Source organism: Sander lucioperca, chromosome 7 (genome assembly GCF_008315115.2).
Source record: "Sander lucioperca isolate FBNREF2018 chromosome 7, SLUC_FBN_1.2, whole genome shotgun sequence".
In the NCBI taxonomy this organism is placed as follows: domain Eukaryota; kingdom Metazoa; phylum Chordata; class Actinopteri; order Perciformes; family Percidae; genus Sander; species Sander lucioperca.
Genome location: NC_050179.1, coordinates 32,346,429 through 32,370,142, shown reverse-complemented (window position 1 = coordinate 32,370,142; position 23,714 = coordinate 32,346,429). Strand labels below are relative to the sequence as shown.

The following is a 23,714-nucleotide window of genomic DNA, read 5'->3' as shown; positions in this document are numbered from 1 at the left end:
CAAGCTCCAAAAGCAAAACATTCTGCAGTGCTCTAATACTAAATAAATTGGATACATAAAACTACAGCACTGAGCACATGGCACTTCCTGAATGTGCAAACCATAACAGAATATGTAAACAAAAAGGTTGTTAGGCATACATTAAATTGTAAACAGAAATAATCGATATTATGGCCCGGCCGATTATCGATGCAGCATCATCCGTGTCCGCGATTCGATGCATTGATTATTTGATTAATTTCAACACCTCTGTTTGTCCATCATTATTAACGCATTTGATTGTAAACATATACTTTGGAATTCATCTGCCCTCCGAAAACTAGTTTTAACAGAATAAAGCATGGTATTATGGTGAATTTTGCTGTAAAGTCAAACAAGATAATTTCTGTCTTGCCTACAAATTTTTCAATTTTATTTTATAGCGTCAACTCATAACAGACGTTATCTTAGGACACTTTACAGATAGAGAAGGTCTAGACCACACTCTCTATAATTTACAGAGGCCCAACAATTCCTTCAAGACCAATTGCATTTCTTGCAGCAGCGGCGAGAAAAAACTTCCTTTTAAAGCAGTAGTAAACTTAGAATAGAAAACAAACGAGAACATTTGGGGAAAAGCTTCATTTTGGATCTATATGTTCACATGAAATCACACTAGAAAATGTCCTTGTTTAAGTAGTAATTTGGATCCATCCGTTCAATCCTCACGACTTTAACTTCCGTTCGGCCGTCACTGTCCTCGAGACAGACAGCAGCCAGCGCTGGCAACAATTACTTCACTAAACTGACTTACGTCAGAAATATCATCGAAACTATTGATCTCACAAAATAGTAGACTGCACGAAAAGTCACATGGGTGTCTCTTTGTTTGTGTGGATACAAACGTTTGTAATAATGGAAACAAATTGGAAGAGTAACAGAGTGAAACACTTTACAAAACACTGGTGATGTGTATTGCCCTACAACATTCCAAAGCAGCCATGGGCTGAATCTCACTTCCCTTAAATTGCATCTATAGCTCCTCCACGTGCTTCCCTTCCTCGCGTCTTAGTCCGTCCCACCAATGAAGCATGGGAGAGGCATAGGAAATCATGCGAGGATAGAGGAAACGAGGAAATGTGTTTTCAGAGGGATGAGGCTCTTTTCCTCTGAAGCGTCACGTGAATTCGTCAAATGTATAGTCAGAGTTAGCAACGGGAAGGCTGCTCTTGTGTATCCTCGCTCATAGCTCCTCAGAGATCCCTCCTCGATCCTCGGGGCAGGAAAGAAAGCTTCACGAAGGAGGGCCAGAACAACTTCTGGTTCAACCAAGAAGCTGTCAAATAAGAGAAGTGAGATTCAGCCATGTTGACAGGTAAGTTGTCATAGAGGTTTCTTTTGCATTTTTAATACTATTTCACTATACAAATTGGCACGTGTGTGTTTGGGATCCATCAGCCATTGCAGCCAGCGGATATAACCTTTGGTTCCCTGCCCTGGTGAGGAAGAATGAAAAATTCCATCTTGTGGAAAAGAATGAAGGGAGGTCATTCTCAAAGCACTTTTACTGTTACCATCTGTGGATTTTTGGCGCGTCAAAGGGAGGATGCAGCCCCCAGCGGCTTTCTTGTTTAGCTTTCCCTAATCCCCTGACACTGCCAGTATGCCATTACATGCACGACACACACTGGCTGAAACCCCGCGATGACACACATGGACATGCTGTAGCGTTGGGAAAATGGTTGGTTCCTTCCCAGACAAAATATTTAAAGCAAGGTAACAAAACACAGGAGGATGCAGATGAGGGGAGGTGGTGAGGAGGAGGGGCCAACAGCCCCCAACATCAAGAGCAAAAGAAGAATATGAGGTTCCTGTGGGTGCAGAGGATAAACCTCCTCCTCCTCCTCCTCATCGCCTCTTACGTCTGAATATCAAACCAAAGATTAACACCAGCTGCTCATCCCTCCATTGTAGTGTAAACAACCATTCTCTGTCATCTCTCAAAGTCCTGCAGGAGCAAGATGTGGGGTCCATTGCCTCCATGTGTCCCTTTTTTTCACCTTCACTGTACTGATCTGTGTTGACCATAGTTGCATGCATTGTGCACATACAGTAGGTGAATGTACAGGGGGGTTGTTCTGAGATGTTTGCATGGCTTTTATACTTTTGTACAGATTTTGGATATATACAGTATTTACAATACTTTTCCTCTCAACTTTAAACTTTCCTCCCAACAGGAGTTGGATCAACCAATTAGCTTACTGAATGCGCAGTATTGCATGGTGTGTTGCTGAGATTTGGGAGGTGTTTGTGAATCTCTGCGACTTATGGTTACTCATGATACCCTTCACTGCTTAGGTCTGCAGAGACATTTGCAGAAGCATAACTCCAGCTTAGACTTCCATAACCTTCTGCTTTGGAATGTCAAAAAGGCCCCACCCTTTTTGATGATAAGGGTATCAATACCTATCCATATACCCATGTCAATGCCTTTTCTATGTCTCAGCAAAATGTTAAATGTTTTGTGTATCTTTTTTCTTCTATCTTTAAAAAGTAATGGAAACACTGAGTCAGGGCCTGTATTGATATGGACACACACCGTTGTAGACTGGAAGACTTGACTTGGACTTGAGTGTTGTAAGACTTATGCAGTTCAGGGCAGTGCAGCGCTGCTGAAAAAATATTGGGGAAACAATAGAATTTGCGGGGTTCTTGTTGGCCTGGCGGCCTTGTCTTCTACAAAATGAAACACTGCAGTTTGCAAGGCCTGTATTAAGACTTGACTCTTTTGAATGAAGCATTCAGACACTTGAAATAATTGATCTTAACTTTCAGTTTGCTTATGAAGACGTGACTTGACTTGGACTTGAGACCTAATGTATAGTTCTACTAGATAGTTTTGGCAACATCATCCATGTGCAAAATAACCACTGTGCAGAATAATCATTAACCCCTAATGATCAGGGGTCCGTTTCAGGAAGGAGGTTTAACAAACTCTGAGTCTAGCCCTGATCTGAGTTGATTTACCCTGAGATGGGAAACTCTGAGTTTTCGGTTCCAGAACAGCTGATTCGAGTTGGTTCAATCAACTCGGAGTAGGTTCACTTAAGTTAAGTTAAGCGTGTGCACCACCACAATAAAAAGGCAGCATGAATGGAGCCATGATACTACGATTCACCATGGTAACAACCACAAACTAACTGGTCGGCGGAAATACTCATGCACACATGTAGCAAGTTTGAATATGTTTTGTTTAAAAAAAGCAATACGGCTGCTGTTGCAAAATAGCGAGAATTGGTGTGGGAGAAAATTGCTGCTTGAGTCAATGCGTAAGCTCTAATATAGTGTATTAATTTCATATTTAATCACAGTTAACCTATAATATTACTGATGAAAACTGGAATGGTAGTAGGCTACACCTATAATTTCATTTAGGTGCAGTCCTACGGGTGAAAAAGTAAACTATTACTAATCCCATTCTGAGGTTGCAGCACCATCATTAACAGAATTATGATTTACAATCATTTATTTCTTTTTAATGTTTAATGTGGGAACTCCACAAAAATGTTTAAAAAAAAAAAAACATTTCAGAGCGAGTCACACTCTTCTGACGGCACTTTGCTACAGTGGCTTTACTAAAATGCTCCGCATCACTGTTGTAAAGAAAACTGCCGTTTGCAAAAAAAAACATAATGTGACACAAATAATCTTCTGGGACATAAGAGCATGTCCACGTTATGTTATCTGGAAATGAAAATTCATCTATAGTTAGGGGCCTCAATATCATCTCCCGACGTATGTTTAACTCTCCGTGAAGTAATACAGCTTCATCAACAGGATCGTTGCCAAAATGAAATGTCATGTTCGGAACAAAAAGGTTTTATAGTCTGCCTAACACAGTCAATAAACCAACCCTGTTTCTTTTATTAATGCAGATAACAAACTGCACTAAAATGCGCCTGATACAGACTGACTGAATGAATGAGGAAATGAAAGCGCGCTGTGTCAGAGGGAGGAGACTGAGAGAAACTCGAGGTTTATTGAAGAAAACCTGCTCCCTACCAGGTTAGGTTCACAGGCTCAGTTACCATAGTAACTGACTCTGAGGTTAAGTTACCTCTCTTTCTGAAATGGGCTGGAGTTACCCCTCTCTCTCAGGTTTGATTAACCTCTTTCTGAAATTGAAAACCCAGAGTTTCCCTCATCTCAAGGTTAACAAACTCAGAGTTTTCACTAAACCTGCTTTCTGAAATGAGCCCCAGGTTGAATATTATTAATTGGATAGTGGTAGTTGTAGAAAAGTTGTCATTGCACAAGACAAAAAATGATCATCACTGGCATTAAATTAGCCAGTAATGTGCTGTCCATGCTTAATTTGCTAATTATTATTATATTGTTAGTCCATATATCTTTTTAAAGCATGTATACAGTACATGTAGTCATTGCAGAAGCCATTTTTAGATGTATTGTGTTTGGCTTGGCACTGGGAGTCAGGTGTTTCTGGAAGTCATTCTTCTCGCTGTCCTGAGGCCATGAACGATGTTTACTCTGAATTGTCTGCATAACGATCAGCTATTGGTCTGTTTGGGGACTGGCCAAATCTCACAGTCTGAAGGACACACACACACACACACACACACACACACACACACACACACACACACAACAAACAAACAGTATGTGAGTGACCTTGGTACCTGTCTCACAGCAAAACCACCCTTGGGAAATTCAGTGGTGCAGGACATAAAAGCTGAAATGAATGACACTACCTATCCCGTCCTCCTGGGTCAAGGAGGAATTGACTGATGGGTGCAGACGAGTGTGAATAAAGAAATTGTCATACACGTCATAGCCATTGTTTCATTTGTTTGAGTTCACATAGAACATTAACTTTGGATGTCTTGTAATTTATTAAAGGATGATGTCCCCACTGATGTTCCATACAGATTCACGCCTCTTAGACAAACATCACCTCGGTCTAAGAGCATTTTCAGTTCAAGATAATTTATTAGTACAAAAGTCAACACTTCTATTGCCAACACATGAATAAAGACAACACCAATAAATCTCAACTCGGAGTGACCAAGCAAAAAAGGCACTACTGTAAATGGCATTCAGGGTTCGGTCATATGACAATATATACCGTGAGAGAATAGAGATTTGTCAATCGGGTACCAAGGTAGAAATATCTTTAATATTTCTAGTAGTATTGTAGCCTGGTCCTACCAGGCTCTCGTACATTTCATTTGTACAGAGAGTCTGGCCACTCTCCATTGACAAGTGTTAACTTCCTCGAAGGCGGGTACTCTGTTGAAGTTTAAAACTATTGGATCTGCCCAGAGCCACTCTGGATCTGCCATAACCAATCGCTAATGTTTGGTTGTGACATATGTCATGTGCATGTGCAACAAGAGGGGAGACCGACAACTATCGGCTTATATTTAGCATTAGCATTGCTAGCGTTAGCCATAGCCAACTTCTTCACCACTAACGGAGCGAGCTGGACAAACTTTTCCCGAACCCCGTGGGGAGGAGGGCCACAACATCATGGCCACCAACACAACTCAGCAAAGATTGTTCTTGCTCGGGCTTTAACTTCTGGATATTCGGCGTGAAAATTGAGCGGAAGTACGTAGGAGGGCGGAGCCAGGCTAGTAGTATTGGGGATATTGCAGGAAATACTGGAAATGAAAAAAAATAGAGCAGATTAACAGGATTTTTGCATTTTGACTAACGTGATTTATTATCAATGTGAAGATATAATATTGCAAATACTCTTGAGAAGATGTTGTCCTCCAAATAATTATGAAAACGTAAAAGACGTGCAAGAAAGACCTGCTTCACAGTTTTTTCCCTACCATCTCACATGCAAATCAAACACTATTATTGTGTTAAAGACACAATCGGTTATTATGTTTGGACTTTATACATTTTAGTTCTATTCTTTGTTTTGAGCATTGTATGTATGTTTAAATAGATTTAAAATTTAGGGAAGCCCCCCCCCCCAATGTTTACAAGAAATATTGATGTAAGTAAACATTGCAACAGAAATCATTAACTTGGATTTAGTAGCCGTCCAGTGTTAGTCTGTTTTATTACAAGCCCTTATTAAAAGCCATGTCAATCAATTTGGGAGCGATAACGCATTCCCATCCTGTGTTTTGTTGGGCTACCCACAGTTTCCTGTAAAAGCATTAACTGAGGTGATGAATTGCCCTCAGACTCTCCCACCCCTCGAGATGGGTGTATTTTTCTCACCCGCTGTGTTTGAGTCATAGGTGATAAGATTTAGAAAAACTGTAGAGGAGCGTATTTATATACAGCCCTTGTTCAGATAGAAGCAAACACATGAAGGCAACAGAGAAATGACTATTAGTAAGAAAGGTCAAAGTTGTTAGAACCAGGTCTTTAACAACTGTTGACTGTTGAAGGGCATGTGAAACATTTGTGTGTGGTTACAGGATGCTCTGTCAGTCTGACCCACTACATTAGATTACCCTGCCTTTATCTTTATTGTTGTGTGTAAAGGAATACTCCAGTGAAAGACTAGTTATTAAATGTTATCCCTTTTTAGATTTGTATCATTGCGCTTAAGTTTGTAGCTTGCACCTTTGCAGAAGACGCCAGAGATCCAGAGTTAAGGCAGAAGAAAATGGTTTAATTGTCCACAGAAACTTTTTTGAACTACCCGTGCAGCATAATCCCACTTCTTCACTATTGATCCGTATGTTCAGTGTGCTCCAAACTATTGTCGCTTTGCAAATAAATAACTATATACAATATGATATGAGACACAGAATTACTTTATTAAACTCTGTTGTGGAAGAAATATGAGTGTTGAAAATATTGAATATACAAATGAACAATAGGAGTGGTTGTTTTGACTCTTGCTGTGACTTTGGGTCTCTACATGAATCCATTGTAACTGCTTTCAATCCAAACTGTCTACTAGGACTAGAACTAACAATTATTTTTATAATTGGTTAAGTTGTTCAGAAAATGCCTTGTATCACAGTTCCCCTAAAACTCAAGTTGATGTCATCCAACTGCTTGTTTTGTCTGACCAACAGTCCAAACCCCAATGATATTTAGTTTACTATCACCTAAGACTAGGAAAAGCAGCAATTGGACACTCTAGAAAGCCAAGAATTTCATTCTTATTCCACACACATAGCGTCATTCATCTTTATATACAGTCTATGCCTTAGATCCCCTTTTTCTCGCACACTCCTAATCTCAGTTCAGTAACTGAGGGTCCAAAATTTGGAATTCTCTGCTCTCTCTCATGTCACACAAATGTATGTTCCTAGTCTGTTAATGATGGGGTTTTGTGTATATTGCATGTATGAATCAGTGTTTTTGATATGTGCGTAAAATGATTATTAGATACATACAAATTGTGTATACTATACTGACGTGATTGTTTTTCCTTATTCTAATAGGCTGCCTGGAGAATTACCAATTTTAGTGAGTCTCCTTCACATTCCCTGCAAATTATATATATATATATACATATATATATATATATATATATATATATATATATATATATATATATATATATATATATATATATTTTTATGTGTAAAAGAATAATTAAATTATCAAAACAGTTGACTTTTCTCTCACTCAACCACTTGATTAATTTTCTAATCGTTTCAGTAGTATTAGATACCACCTGCGGTAGTATCACAACAAATTAGTGATTGTTCTTTTAACAGAAAAAACTGCAGTTAAAATATGTGAGTGCAGTAGATATAGACCAGAATAAAGACATGGATTGGTCTGTCACAGTTAAAACCGTGTTTTTGTATACTGTGTCACAGTAAATGGCTACTTATAATGTGGTGTGTGCTGCCTCCCGGTGGTTTCTCTGTACCTTCATCATCACTCCTGTTCAGTCATGTCTCCCATTTTCTTTGTTTTTCTCTTCATTCCCTTCCCTTTTGTTGTCCTTTATTTTCATCTCTCCTCTGCTTTCTTTTCACTTGTCCTTTTCAGGTCTCAAATGACCTGCCTGATGCTGGCAGCCAGGGACAACCACAGTAAGGTCATCAACCTGCTTGTCTCCCATGGGGCAGAAATCAATGTCCAGGATAGCAATGGATACACGGTGGGTCACAAGTCCCTTCAGTCAGAATGTGCAGATCACGCTGTTATATCACAAAAAGAAAGACATAGTCGGATACATTTCATTACAATAAACCTTTTATACGTTTGACTTTGTGAATGATAAATCATACTAACATTTTTTGTCAGGCTTTGTCAATAGCAGTGCAGTATGGCAGAGAGGAGGCAGTGCTAAAGCTCCTCCAGCTGGGAGCGGACAAAACATTAAGGAACAAGGCTGGCAAGAGCCCTGCCGACTTGGCTGTGATTTTCAAACGCACACAGGTACCTGAAGTTCTTTTATGATGCATTCCAGACACAACGTATCTGCAATTTGGTAGCCTATATTACATTAAAAAGTTAATTAAAATCTTGTCAATGTCTAGTTATCACATGGAAATAGTTCAATAAAGCTCAATAAAAGTACTGATCAATGAGTGTTTTACTTGTGCTGGACTAACCTTTCCACTGCTAAATCATCCTAACGCCAGTGTCTGTTTGCAGATATGCAGGGTCCTGGCCTTTTCGTCCCACATCTCTACTGTCCAAACCTTCAGCTCCATGGAGGAGACCCTCTCAAAGTACTTCAAGACAAACTCTGAACCGCCACCTTCCCAAGAAAGGTAAGACGACCTGAGGCTTGCATTCGGCGCCTTCAGGGCTGCGACAGGTTTGACAAAGAATGTGTTAACATGCTTACTACTATCCCTGCACTACTACTATATTTTCCTCATTCTTCTTTGAGATTTTATGTAGTTTTCCTCTCTAGCTTTGGCAGCAGAAACATACAGTACATGTATTTAACAGTTTTGCTTACTCAAATTGTTTGTTGGTACCCGAATCAGGATCTTTCATCAATACACCTTACCTACTATTATGAGAAAAATGTAAACTCTTCTGCCCAGTTACAATACACAGGTTACAATGTTACAGGCCCCAGAATAGTCATTTCATTCATTTCAATAATTGTAATACTGTCTAAGAGAGGAAAGAGCTCAAGTGTGAATCTGTATAAAGTCAAAGTAAAGCAGAACAGCAAGTAAAGACAAAATGTACTCAGAACTCACCCTTCTGCATTTCTGTTGTCAAAGCAGCATGCCACCAGTCACTGCAGCCTGTGTGTTTGTCGCCCCCAGTTGGTAATTCCGTGAAGCAGTGCCTGTGCGGCAGGTGTTGGTGAACCATTGTTTAACCAGACATAAACAATAATAAACCTCCTGCATGAGTGTTTAGTCCAGTCAGACACGGCTGGGCAATTACCATAAGCCAAAAACTTTGTATTTGAGCATGTCTGGCACCAGGAATTACAGCCTGTAAGCATTTCAGCTGTCTTTCTCTCATTTAAAAAGATGTTAAAATCCAAGTAGCATATTTCACATACTTTGAACGTCGTGAGAATAGAGGCTCGTTCGTAAAGCTCATCATCTCAACAGTCAAACTGAGAAGCTGCATGTACACTGCGGTTACTCTGATGTGTCTGAACTCAATGGCACCTTGGTTGCACCCACTTGATCCCCAAAGGAGAAAGAGAGGAGTTTCCTTATGCCCACCCCTTTCTACGGGGAGGGCGAAGGCTAAATTAAGGAACACTTTAGCTGGAAGGGATGTAGTTCATTGCTCAAGGACACTTAAGTAGGGTAGCTTATGCTACTGCGAGTTCCTAAACCAAGCCTTGCCCATAAAGAAAGATTTCTCTTTTCAGTATGTTGCTGCTCAGCTTTAAGTTTTGAACACATTTTTACATCCATGCCCTACTCAGGAAGTCTGAATTCATACAGTTTGGATGGCATTATAGTCCCAGGCTTAGGTTAATACTATGTACATTACATTTTTATGAGTCAAGGTGAACGACTCTCTTCTCTTCAGTGTAAACAAGCTTGATGACCTTGAGCTCCTCCTACACGGCCTTGATCTTGGCTACCTCACCGACATTATGACTGTAAGTACAGAATGCGTGCTGGAATAAAATGTCTGTATTTTTTTAATCATGTATTTGTATTAGTAAAACAGTGCATTTTTCTAAGGTGAGAGATTTCTGTTTCACTGATGCCAAGATGGCGAGCAGAGATAACATGCTGTTACACACAGTACAATACAGTATTAAATATATGGGTGAGATACAGTGATCCCGAATGTGTTGAGCACAGCTGCATTATTGGCCGGATGACATTTACATGCTTTGGAACATGTCATGAGATGACTAGTTTACATATTTTACATGTTGCTTCATAATGGATGTGCCGGATTGGCTGGGCCCTGAATTAAACCAAGGGTCAGCTCAAGTTGTAGGCCCTATCTGATATATGAGGACTGGGTTTGATGGGTGCAGGTAGATTGTTGTCACCGGATGGCAAAGCCTCATGCAGGTACATCTGTTTTTAGCTGTAGAAGTTTTGATTCGGTAAATGCTAAGTGATGTTTTCTCTTTCATACTCATTTTCTTTCCCACATACACACATGCACAGGAACATGACATCACCTGGAGCTACCTGTTGACCATGGAGAAGGACGACCTGGAGAAGGTAGAGGATCACTGTAACATCTGTTTGTCTGTCAGCTCTTTTGCTCACTGCCAGTCTTCAGAGTGACCCATAAAGAGACGAGGGTAGCTGCTGATGTCACAGCTGTAAAAAGGACACAAGTTCAGTAGAAAGAAGGTTGTGAAAGATTATATTATATTTCTGTAAACTTGGATAGACCTCAAATCTCTCAAAAGTGGTATATGTAAAATGAGTGCATCTGGTATAGGGCTGTCAACTAATATTTTAAATTATAATATACATTTGAAAAAAATGACTTTTTTGTCATGCGGCTTGTGCGAAATTGGAAAATAACAAACATCTGAGGGTGACGAAGAAGGGTCATTTACACAGACACAGCAACGAAAAAGTCTTACTGGAGAGACGAGATTTGAGATTTTCTATCAGTACGGGCCTGATGGCTAAATTATCAGACAAGTTCAAGGAACGGCAAAGTTGTTGTTTATGACCAAATTACGAACAAGCTACGTGACTGCAGTGTAATCTGTGTTATGTCCTTCCTCCTGCACATTCTAAAGAGAGAGAGAGATCTCCACGGTCCTTAAATTAAATTTTACAGTTGAGGACTTTATTTGTTTTTTTTTGTAATGTGTAGGTATGTAGATCCTTTAAAAGACATGTTTATGTTGACAACAATATGCCTATACAAGTAGTTATGTCTCTTTTATTGGCTTACCCTTTTATGGACATATTGCGCAACAATAGATATTTGAAGAGTTTGAGCCTATGTATTTTTTTAGAAGGAATTCGAACATGATTTTGGGCCAACTTTGACGGCCCTAATCTGGTGCACTTCACCTGGCCCACGTTGGGGTCATTATTGCAAAGGCATGTTGCATTTATAATAACAGACAGAACCTAACGATAAATTCCAGGCGAGAAGTTGACATGAAACATACTTCATGGTAAATTACAGATCGAAAAGCATAAGAATTTACACCTCTAGTGTAAAAAATCTTTCATTTAATAAAGTGGTGCAGTAATAAAAATGCCTTGGCTTTAATCTCAAACATTAACATTACTGAAGCATGATATAAATGCATTAACATTAGTTTGGCATGATATATATATATATATATATATATATATATATATATATATATATATATATATATATATATATATATATATATATATATATCAAGTCAAGTTCAAGTTCCACTTTATTTATCCTTAGAAAAGGAAATTTAGTGTGCAGCAGGATGTCTAAAACACATACACCGAAAAAGCACCACCAGATGCCAACAACATTGTAAACACAACACAGGACACACATCAACACATCAATGGAGACACTACTTCCCCCAAAACCAATGACAGAATCCAATTGGACAGTACACAGGTAAATCTGTCATAATAAACATGGACAGGAATAAATAAATAAATAATCACATACTATATAAAAATGTCAAGAGATGTCAATCAAGTGAATTCAGGTTCCTAATAGCCACAGGAATAAAAGAATCCCTGGCACGTCTAGTTCTTAACATAGGTAGCTTAAAACGGCAACCTGAGGGGAGCAGATTAAATTCCCCCAAAAAGTGGGTGATCAGGGCAGTTTAAAATTAGGTTAGCCTTACCCCTGACCTGTTTATCATATATGTTGTAGCTGGGGTAGCTGTACCCCAACCACCTTAGCCATACGTTTACCAGCTTTGTTAGCTTACGCTTGTTGGTCATTGAAAGACCACTATACCATACCACAATACAAAATGTCAAGACTGATTCAATAAAACACTAGTAAAACAAAGTCATCGGAGTCCTGCACATGCATATATGATATGTTACATATATTATTAATATTATATTTCAGATTATTCTCATATGATAAGAGAGGAGTTTTCAATCAACAAGAAAGACAAATTGTTTTTTTTCCCCATCTGTCAGATTGGGATCACAGACCCGGTGGACCAGCAGAAGGTGTTGAGTGCTGTGCAGCAGATGCACCTGGATAAAGTGGACTTTGACAAAATCAGCCTGCCAGGAACCGCAGAGAGTGGGTAGGTACCACATCTTAATGCCCAGCAGGCCTGTGGCAATCAACACGTGTACTCAACAGAAGAGTATACCAAATTAAGGACTAAAGACCTTTAGAAGGCTCTCAGAGCGTTAATGGCAAAACTATGAGTTATTACTTTTAAGGAAAGCAATATTATGAGATTAGAATGACTAACAATCTGATCAGAGGCTTCATTATCTACACGTTACCTTTCCTATCTACAGTCCAGTCCAAACATTACAAAAAACTTTCTAGATTGTGGTGTCTGACAGGCAATTTGTCAAAAGGTGTTTGAGTCTTTACAGTATTTGAAAATCTTTGTTTCAGTGTGCTAGAAATGTCTGATAAGCTGTCAGTTGCAAAACAAAGTATTCCACAAACAAAGTTGACTATAGTAGCAACATTTTAAACACTTGTCAGCCACACACCTTAAACCCTCCCCCACATCCATTCCTCCTCCATCTCCTTGTAATGCTCCATCTGTCCTCCTCCACTGGAAGTCGTCCATCAGCCCCATGAGCATCTCGCGGTCCTAGCTCCGTATACCCCTCCCCCCCCATCTCCGTAGCGGAGCCCTGAGCCAGGCCCTAATGGTTTAAGCGGAGCCGTAATGATTTGTAAGGTGAGAGGCGATGGGAGGTTGCAATGAGCAAAGGAGAGCCAGTGGCAGGGGCCAAACAAAGCCATCGCACCGCACCCCATCACTTCATGAATCCTCAGCAGAACTGGGCTCGCTTGCTGCACCACCCTCGCCTGCCGGATGAGAGACAGTTAAATAGAGAGAGGGGAAGGTTAATAAGAGGGATGGATGGCTTCATCAGAGCCGGACTTCCTTAAGAGCTCCTTTAGGATCTTTATTTTACACTCAAAAATGGAAAAAAGAAGAGAATCGGTCTTAAAAACATCTTCTTGACATGTCCGGGACCTGTGAGAAAAATTAGGCCTGACGTAATTGTTGTAATAAAATGTAACCTATGTATTCAGTCAGAAATATATATAATGAAGACCATAATGAATTGAAATACTGTGATGTGCAGAACCGGAAACATTCATTCATGTTTGAAATGCCACTTTGCAGCAATTCAACACTGTGTTTTTTTTCTAAATCCCAGAGCAGGTTGGGGACTGATAATTCTAGCGGGCCATGTCAAAAGCCTCCTCTGCCACCTCCAAAGGAAGTTGGAGAAGTGACATGATTGAAATATTGCTGGTCTGAATCTGCCAGAGAAAATATGTATGCAGTGAAAGTAAATGTGCATCACTCTCCCCTCAGCAGCTACCATGGAGTAGCGGCTGTGGCTCAGTGATATAGAGCAGTTGCCTGCCAATCGGAAGGTTGGTAGTTTGATCCCTGGCCCTGCGGTCCCATGTTGAAGTGTCCTTGGGCAAGACACTGAACCCCGAGTTGCCCCCGATGCTGCGCCATCGGAGTGTAAATGTGTGTGTGAGTGTTTGTGAGTGTTTATCTGATGAGCAGGTGGCACCTTGTATGGCAGCCTTGGCCACAGTGTGTGAATGTGTGTGAATGGTTCCTGTAGACGTTAAGACTAGAAAAGCGCTATATAAAGACAGTCCATTTACTTGCTGGGTGCTGCTGCATGCATGCTCAGTTGGCTTTTCCTGGATAAAAAAAGTTCACAACAACAGCACACGTGTATCCCCACATAACATAACGTCCTTTGCATCTACAATCCCTTCAACGATCTTCCCACCAGGGGCCCATCATCACTCTCTGCTCCCTAGATAAACTAACAGCAGGGAGAAGGGAGGTGAGGGTGCAGCACAGGCTGACTGACAGTGTTTACTCGCCCCTCTGATAGAGTGTGAGGAGGGCCGGGACGGCTGGCTGCTCAGTCCCCTCACCAAGGGAAATGTACCATTAAGATAAGAGCTATCAATATCCCAAAGGACCAGGGGATGGAACGAGAGGTTGATGAATATAAATAACTATCATTTAAGGTGGATGTTTTCAGGGAGGAATGACAGCATGGGGTTAGCATGGGGAGGAGGTGGGGAGAGTGCTTGGCCACCTGCTCAGTTTTCTCTAGTTTGCTGAGATGGTCTCCAGGAAAATGCATGGAGAATGTCAACACAAAGTTTGGTCTAAACTATCAATCTGTCTGCCCTGTCATTGTAGCATCTCCAGCAGGCCTTTCCTTGTTTTTTTTTTATATGTGGACATCTTCTTAGGGCTCACTTTTCGAAGCTTCCAGAGCATTATCTATACGCCTTAAAAAGTGTGTGACTTGTCAGATGAGCAATGCATTGCATTCATGTGCCTCATCACCCTTATTCAGTTATTCAAATTCCAGTGTATTTTGCAGACTGAGATTGGGCATTTGAAATTGAAATCACAATTTGAGAAACTGTAATTACTGAATTGTTAATCTATCAATTGCTTAGTTTAAGATGTCAGGAAACTATGAAAAATGCCCATCATTAATGGCACCTTCAAATGACTTGTTTTTGACTACACCAACCATCTTAAAACCCAGAGATACTCAGTCTACAATCATATAAAACACAACAAATCCTCACACTTGACAAGCTAGCTAGAACCAGAAAAGGTTTGGCTTTTTTTTCTTCTTATAAATGCCTTAAATGATTAATTAATTATCACAATTGGTGATTCATTTTCTGTTGATCAGCTAAACAATTAATCGATTAATACTTCCAGCACTGAATAAATGCACATGAACATCCAGTATGTAACCATAAATGTAAATTGTAGGCATGCAAATATTTTCTTAAATACATATAAATATACTGTATATATCTGTTTCATTTATTTTTTTTATGATTTAATCAGACCTTCTCCATAAGTTGCTCATGTTTTTTTCAGGGGTGAAGATCTGCAGAACTTCCTGATAAGTGTGAGGCAGCAGTGCTGCTACCTGACAGAGACGATTCAGGACGTCATCAGCCGTTTTCCCCGCCAAGCTTCTCAGGTACATATCGTCTGTCTGCAGTGGTGCACTCATTTAGGCATTACCAGTCGGTTGTTGATACCTTGGCTGCTAGGTCATGCTAGCTTTTTGGCAAAAGAAAGAAAAGAAGAATGTTTACTATATATAAAAGTCCTTATCTTTTAAGCTTAAAATGAAGGCATGTTGATTTAATATGGTTACATTGTTTAGGGGGCACAACATGTAGGAATAATTCTCGGAGTGGGTGAAACCAGTAAACTTCATAAAAGCATAACTGATAGTCTAAAATAAACTATATTCAATTGCATATTTTGTGCACATTTAAGTCTGTACACTGTCCAGTGTTTTTTCCTGTCACCAGACTGGGATGAGAGTGCTCTGTCTGCTTATGTCTTTGTTACTCCCTCTGTCCATCTCGCTTGCCATATATTTACATAACTAGGTCTCTGTCTCTCTGGTTCTCCATGTAGCTAGTCTTCTCACTGGACCCGAAGAAAGATGCCCAGGCCATCTGCAACCAGCTGGTGATCCAGACTAAAGACCTGCAGAAGGAAGTCACCTGCCTCCGCAATCTTCTATGCCAGGTCAACACACGCACACACACACACAAACACACACACACAAACTCACACTTTCATTGCTGAGCTCATTCATCTGCTACCTTTCTTAATTTTAAAACTGATACTTGTAATCTTCATTTACCTAATAAATCGCTAAAATTATCATAGAAAGTGAAAGAGTGTGTGTGTGTGTGTGTGTGTGTGTGTGTGTGTGTGTGTGTGTGAGAGAGAATGTTGTTGGTCACTACATCACTTGCGCACCTGTGTGAATGTGTGCTACTTACCACAATCAGGTTAGAAAAAGGAAATCGCAGGTGAGCAGCGAGAGGGAATTAGGATCTGGATAGCCACACAGTTTTCCAAACCATAGCTGTGTGCTTTTTTTTTTTTGGTCTAGTCTGATTGTTTTTAACTTTTTTCAGTGGGCACAATCAGTTTTTGTATGTGTTCTTAAACATATTCATAAATAAAGTATTCAACTCAGATGTCATGGCAAACTAGAGCCCGACGATAAAGGATTTTTAAGGCCAATAGCGATACATATATTTGGTGATTTAAAAATCCGATATATATATATTTTATTTTTTTTAAATGCAGAAACGCGTAACAAAACAAACAGATTTCCCTAACATTAGTTATTTGTAGTTATTTATGAGTCCTCACTAAAATAATATGATAATTTGTTTGTTTTATTGTCACAACAGAACAGAGGAACATCAAAATATATTAAAGGGGTGATAGAATGATTATATAGGGTATTTCACACTGTTCCTTAAGGTCTCCTAATAGGGTATGTAACATTGGTTGGGCTGAAAATTGCCCAAGTGCTATTCTGTGGGCCCTTAACTACCCTGTGAATTCCAAATATTCCAAATTCCAAATATGGTATGCTCATGAATATTTAGATGAACTGCGCGCTGATTGGTGAGCGAACCACATACACATACACTGAAGACGAGACAGCAGGTCTCATATTTCAGACACTGCAAAGTTACACATTGTTTGTCTGCTATTTCGTTATTAAATTCACTTCTGAGACTTTTTTATACGAGAAATCAACTATATAAAGCTCAAATATGGGCTGTTTTACGAAAATGTATGGTTAATTGCAAATTTGGTAAGACGTGTCGGACTGGGCTCCATACCCAGGGCAAAGTCACCGTTTCTGGGTTACTGGACTACCGGGGCTCGGGGCTCCACGGAGCTGGCCGGCTGTCGGCATAACTATAGTATATTTACAGTTTGAATTTCGTCACGCCACTTATATTACAGCTACCCTAAGGTCTTACAAAGCTAACACTTGTGTCCGATTTCAATTTAATACATTTTTGTGAATGTGAGGGGTTTCGTTAGCTGCTAGTGTCCCTTCAATCCCATGGGTAAAGATCGCGGCTAGCTAGCTACACTTTCAGCATAACCATAGTATATTTACACTTTGAATTTCATCACGGCATGTATATCACAGCTACCCTAAGGTCTTACAAAGCTTAGCTAACACTTTTGTCCGATTTCAATTTAAGGCATTTTTGTGAATTTCAGAGTTCTCGTTAGGAGGAGGCAAGCTAGCTCTCATTGATAGCTCTCCATCCAGCACACTCACGGACAAGAGGCATTTATTTCTCTGATCATTTGTTTAAATAACTCAACACACATCTATTATAAGATTAACTGGAACCTGTGGTAAGAGATTGCGGCCGTAACAAGCTCGCTGACCGCGCTCTCACTCACACTCACCGGCCATTTAGCAGGAAGAAGGGAAGGAGGACAGCAAGCTGCAGGCCCTGGAGCTCTGTCAGGGCAGCGGCGATTGGTAGCCCAGTAACCCAGAAACGGTGACCAACACACAGTTGGACAAAATTTGCAATTAGCCATAAATTTTCGTAAAACGGCCCATATCTGACCTCTACATAGTTGATTTCTCGCATAAAAAAGTCTCAGAAGTGAATTTAGTGGTAAAATAGCAGATGAACAATGTATACAATTTCTGAGATCTGCGCGACCTATTCAGAAGACTACCTTTATCTCATATCAGTGGTGTAGCCTATGTAAATGTTTGGGCATGACAAAGGTAGAGACTAGAGTCAAATAAGGAGGAGCCACCTTGAGATTTGCCCGTTTTCAGAGGCAGATTCAAATTGTGAGATTTGCAGATGAAAGAGGTGTCAATGGGATTTTGAGGTTCTATGTATGTCCTAGTTACCCACCAAACTGTCGTTATTCAACTATGACAAGGTAAAATCGGTTTTGCATTCTATCACCCCTTTAAAGTTCTGATAAATAAAATGTATAAAAATACAAACTTAAGATATGAAACTTAAAGGGTTAAACACGAGCGTTGCCAACAGGGACAGTTCCCTCTGGTGGACAGACTACGCAACACCAACACTCATAACATGGTTGAAGGGTGTTTCGTCCGTTTTTATTTTATTTTTTAAATATTCATTTATCGGCCATTATAAATGCCAATACCGATAGTTTGTAAAATGCCTAATATCAGCCCGCCGATATATCGGTCGGGCTTATTGGTGGACCTCATCGTTTGTACAAGCACGAGTTGGAAATGCCTTCAAATTGGATTAGTGGTCTCACATTTCGTTAAGTTGTGAGTACTGAGGCAGGACATTTAGCTGCTGAACAAAAAATTTTGTAATTAATAATAACAGTAACAGTAAATAAAAAAATTAAAGGTAAATGTAGCTGAAAATTAGATGTAAATGGCAACAAACTAAAAATACAAATAAGTAAAGAAAATGTGAATATGCATAAAAATGCAGCTCGTAAAATATTCATGTACTATCATCATCATTTATTTTTGCATCTGTCAACATTGACACTGATATATCTGTGATAAGCTGATAGTATTTTTTCTGCTGATAATATTGGGGCTCAAACAACAGTCATACTTCATGCAAGTCAATCTACAGTAAATTCCTTTCTTACACTCTTACTGAGAGCTTTCCTCATACTACTGAGGATTTAAAGCAACAGGAGCACACCATAGTGTGTATGTTAGATGTTGGTATATGAATTTTGGCGAGCTCCAACAGGTATGTGCGGGAGTGCTTGCATGTGTGCACCTGAGTGTTTGTGTGTGTGTGTGTGTGTGTGTGTGTGTGTGTGTGTGTGTGTGTGTTTGTGTGTGTGTGTGTGTGTGTGTGTGTGTGTTTTGCATTTGTATTCCAAGAGGAGAGAGTCGTTCTTGACAGGGCAGAATCCTCACAGCCCATAAGTCAGCACGGCTGTGACATCGACCTGTCAGCACACAGACGATGAGGCGGAGGGATGAGAGGGGGCTGATGGGAAAGCGAGGGTGCGGGGCGAAGGGAAGCGAGGAGAGGATGCAGTTTGGCGGGGTGAGGGAGTTTAAAAGGGGAGAAACAGAAAGGTGGGGGTACGGGGTGGGAAAAGGAGGTGGGTTAGCAGCAGATGGAGGCGTGTGAGTGTGTTGATAGTGTAGGTAGATATTTGTGTGTGTGTGTGGAGGGGGAGGGGGGGGGGGTTTGATACCGTAGCTCGGTTGTGTCAGACAAGAATCTGACGGCCAATGGAGCCCATTTGGGCCCACTGGCTACCATAAACACACACACACACAGAATCTAACCTTATCTATGAGGCTTGTCTCTTGAGACACACAAACACTATCACTGCATCTGCTGGAGCTCTCACTACACAAGCTTTTGGTTCTGTTTTTTCTTGCACTAAAGAAAAACAAGTTAAAGAGGGACATCTAAACCAGAACCAGTAATTTCAATGGGGATGGTGCTTGTTACTGCCATCTAGTGTTGACTTTGATAAATGCGTGATACCTGGTGAACAAGTGGGGATATGACACCAAATGGGAAAGCCCCCAGCACAGCCTATGGTGATCATAAATTAATTTTCACAATAACGTTGAATGTGTAAACTTGAGTGCCAAAAGACGTGTAGTTAGGAGATGTGAGACACAGGGAGAGCATGATTTAAGTCAAATTATGTAGTTTAAAGCTGCACTAATTCATATTTTTAGATAACTTTGGATCACTTAGTGTAATGAGAAACGGGCCCCTCTTAGTGATAACCCCACAGGGAATTATGTATATTATGTTTGCATTCAGTGTTACTTATCCTTGAGGTATCTAACAAATGCATTGCCCTCCTAAGTTTTTGTTTTGTATTTTTTTTTAAACATTTTGAAACCTGCAGTGTTTACATCCATGTTTACTAACTAGCAGTCTTCTTCTTCCCTGGCTTAGTTGGTGCATTGCTGCGTATCTTGGTGCATTACTGTCAACACATAATCAACACATGGATCAACAGTAGAGAAAATTAAAAATATTGTCTTTTGATTTGGCATCCATGCTGCATTCATATCTTGTGGGGAAAATGTATTCCTGGCAGAATATCAGTTTTCAGTTTATTCATACATCATCATCATATCATTAAAACACAATTTCAGATGGAATAATGATCATATGTAGGACACACAAAATGGGGAACCCCAAATAAGCTACTAAAAGCTTTTCAGAGGGGGTCCAATAGCAATAAACATACAACCGAGAATATACAGACAGTAAAAAACTAAATTCACAATAGACACAATACAGACAAATCTGTCTATAAATTGCAGGAACGTCTGTCTGTCTGTGTGTGTGTGTTATGCGCATATCTCTCGAACCGTTAGTCCGATGGATTTCAGACTTGACAGGTGTTTTGCTACGGGCACGAGTAAGTGCAGTGCCAAGTTTGACGTTGTTTGGATTAGAAATGCAAAAGATATCGTTAAATATATATTGGTAAAAGAAGTACACATTAGCTTTTGCCGCTCTAGCTGCTGGCCACTCCCCCTCTCACAGTGCACACTGAGTGAGCACAACGCAGGACCAGAGACAGAGAGGGTCGAAGAAAGCAGCGGAGCTTTGTAAAATGTGACATACACCTCAGACCCACAAAAATGTGCAAAGTAGCACTACTTTGGACTGTCTTTGACTTTGAATAAACATACGACAATTCCCGAATTTAAGGACGTTTCAGAATCCCACAACCAGCTACAGACAACAATTGGCAGACAGAGCGTAATGCCACTGTTTTTGAGTCACATCGTTGTCTGTGTTTGGGGCCATGTTTGGTGGGAAGGTAACCTGCACGTCACATGCAGACGCCACATGCGTAACGCTTTACAACAGCGCCTTTGACTTTTTTCCTGCTTCCAACGTTAGCTACATGATTGCTGGATATACCAAACTAACTTTTAACTCACTTTCCTGGAGCACGGGCGAATAGCTGAAAGGAACATCGTGACTGTTGTGTGGAATAAGGTTGGCGAAAAAAAGGCACTACGCTTTTCCGTGTCTATTCTTTCGCTAAGAGGAAACTCAACAAAAAGCCATTTGCCAACACTAAATATCAAACAAAAGTCAGACACTATATAGTATTAAGTTGCTGTGAGCTGTAGCCTACATTCACCACTTCTAACCAGAGGCAGAACATGACGTTATCTCTGAGATTATTCCTTCACAGCGCTGTGCAATGCGAGAACATCTCAGAGCTGAACCGGGCAGACATGGCACTTTTCATCAAACTCACCCCGGGTTATTTAAATATACTGCTAACTAATAACAAAAATACCAAAATACCCCCGCGAATCAAATCCCCTACTTCACCGTTAACTGTCAAGCCACTAAACCTGTATGGAAATTAACACCTCTGCTGAAATGTTAAATTTGTTAACGAGACAACTCTCTCTCTCTCTCTCTCTCTCTCTCTCTCTCTCTCTCTCTCTCTCTCTCTCTCTCTCTCTCTCTCTCTCTCTCTCTCTCTCTCTCTCTCTCTCTCTGTGTGTGTGTCCAGTTCTGGTGGTTGATTAACGCAGATATGTACTGATTAGCTCTCGTAACGGGCCGGGTGGGTAGCGCACTGCCATGAGTCCATGAAATTACTCCACATTGTCATTGTGATATTTTGTGATTACATTCTGAATCTGCCACGTTCTCTGTCAGGTAAATCAGTAAGTTAGTAGTAGGGTATACAGGGGAGTTGCATATTAAGTGGTTTGGGGTCCTTCTGTAAGTAATTTTGGGGTACAATTTGGTTCTGGAGAAAGCTACAAGCAGCAATACCACAGGCCAAGCAATCGGCCCGTCCCAAACAGGCACATTTTCAACGGGCACTGCACTAGTACTACAAAATACAGACGATCTACAAGTATAACACTTAATGAAAAATCAACAATCATATGTTATAAGCACTTTTTCCTTCAGATTTTTGCAGTTCCTGGTATCCTTGTTGGTGATGTCAGAATTCAGGAAGTTGTAGAAATGATGGGTATATTGCCAAACCGCGAGTTCCTGAGTCATATTTACTGGAAGAAAGCTGAATGTTGAACTCATTCAAACTTTCTCACATGACAGGGATTCAAGGTGACACTGTGTCACCCTCTGACTTGAGAGTTTATGAACAGCATTATTCCTCCGTGACCATGACCCACTCTTCACTTGGCTGATGAATCCTTAAGGATTTGGCACAGGAAGTTTTGGTGAATCAGGTTTGCGAGTCACGCTGTGGTGGTGCGATGGGACCAGACATGCCCTCACCCTCAAAATGAGCTGATCTCTGTTTGATTCCCGCCAAGTACTAACTTAACTGATATTTCCCACCCATTCGAGGTTTAACTGACCTGAAACTGTCTGGCCAGTAAACTGCCATAATCCAGACTGGATTAGGTTAAAACGACCCTTCTACTTCCTGTATGAGGTCACGTTGCCTTAACAGGATTGTGTGTGTGTGTGTGTGTGTGTGTGTGTGCGTGTGCATGTGCGTGTGCGTGTGCGTGTGCGTGCGTGTCTCATGCAAACCTCTCCTTCTCCTCCCTCAGATGGACGAGGCCGGAGATTGCGGTCAGCTTCCGAAACCTGATTCCCACAGCAATCAGAGGATGCGTTCCCTGACCACAGTCGCACTGAGTGCGCTCGGAGCCACCGTCCTCTTACTCCTCTACAAAGCTGCCAGTGGGAAGGTTTACCTGCAGATGTAAAGGAGTGTAAAGGAGTGTGTGTTAAAGAATATTTTGTTTTTGATAACCGTAGATGATCAATTAGATTATGGAACAACTGATTTGTTTTAGGACATTGTTTGACAAGACAGCATTTATATTTTTGCTGCTGTAACACTTGTTTTCCACTTTGATCTGTCTAGTCTTGAGTTTAGTTCTGAATTATGTTTTAAAGGTTTAAAGTGAAAATTAAAGTTTCTTATGAGGAACAATTTCTTGCATACCGGGAGTCAAATTAAGATTAAAACCAGAATGTTTCTTTCTGTTTTCAGTGCCTACAAAAACAAATTGAACTTGATTTTTAAAGTGTAAATTTGGATGCTAATCTCGATAATGACGCACTTTAAAAAGACAAAGATATGATCATTTTCAGGCCTTGAAGTTACATACTTAATGGAATACCACAGCATTTTAGGAAATACACTTCCCATAGTTCTGTGAGAAGATTGATATCAGCCTCAGGCATGAGACTGATATCAATCTTCTCATCTATCTCTTGGAAAGAAATCCAATAAGCATATTTCCAAAAATGTTGGATAATGAATGAACTGATTTATTTATTTATTTTTTTAA

General features: G+C 40.3%; 1 protein-coding gene across 1 annotated transcript in view; it reads left to right on the top strand.

Annotated features, from left to right (window-relative positions):
• Positions 1-23,362, top strand: part of asz1 (ankyrin repeat, SAM and basic leucine zipper domain containing 1) — a 41,075-nt gene extending 17,713 nt beyond the window's left edge. Inside the window, exons 5-13 of the mRNA XM_031279768.2 lie at positions 7,981-8,092; positions 8,239-8,373; positions 8,593-8,711; positions 9,955-10,027; positions 10,554-10,610; positions 12,516-12,628; positions 15,470-15,575; positions 16,025-16,138; positions 22,965-23,362. Coding sequence (XP_031135628.1) covers positions 7,981-8,092; positions 8,239-8,373; positions 8,593-8,711; positions 9,955-10,027; positions 10,554-10,610; positions 12,516-12,628; positions 15,470-15,575; positions 16,025-16,138; positions 22,965-23,123 — 988 coding nt within the window. The 3' untranslated portion in view covers positions 23,124-23,362. The remainder of the gene's footprint in view (positions 1-7,980; positions 8,093-8,238; positions 8,374-8,592; positions 8,712-9,954; positions 10,028-10,553; positions 10,611-12,515; positions 12,629-15,469; positions 15,576-16,024; positions 16,139-22,964) is intronic.
• The last annotated feature ends 352 nt before the right edge of the window (positions 23,363-23,714 follow it).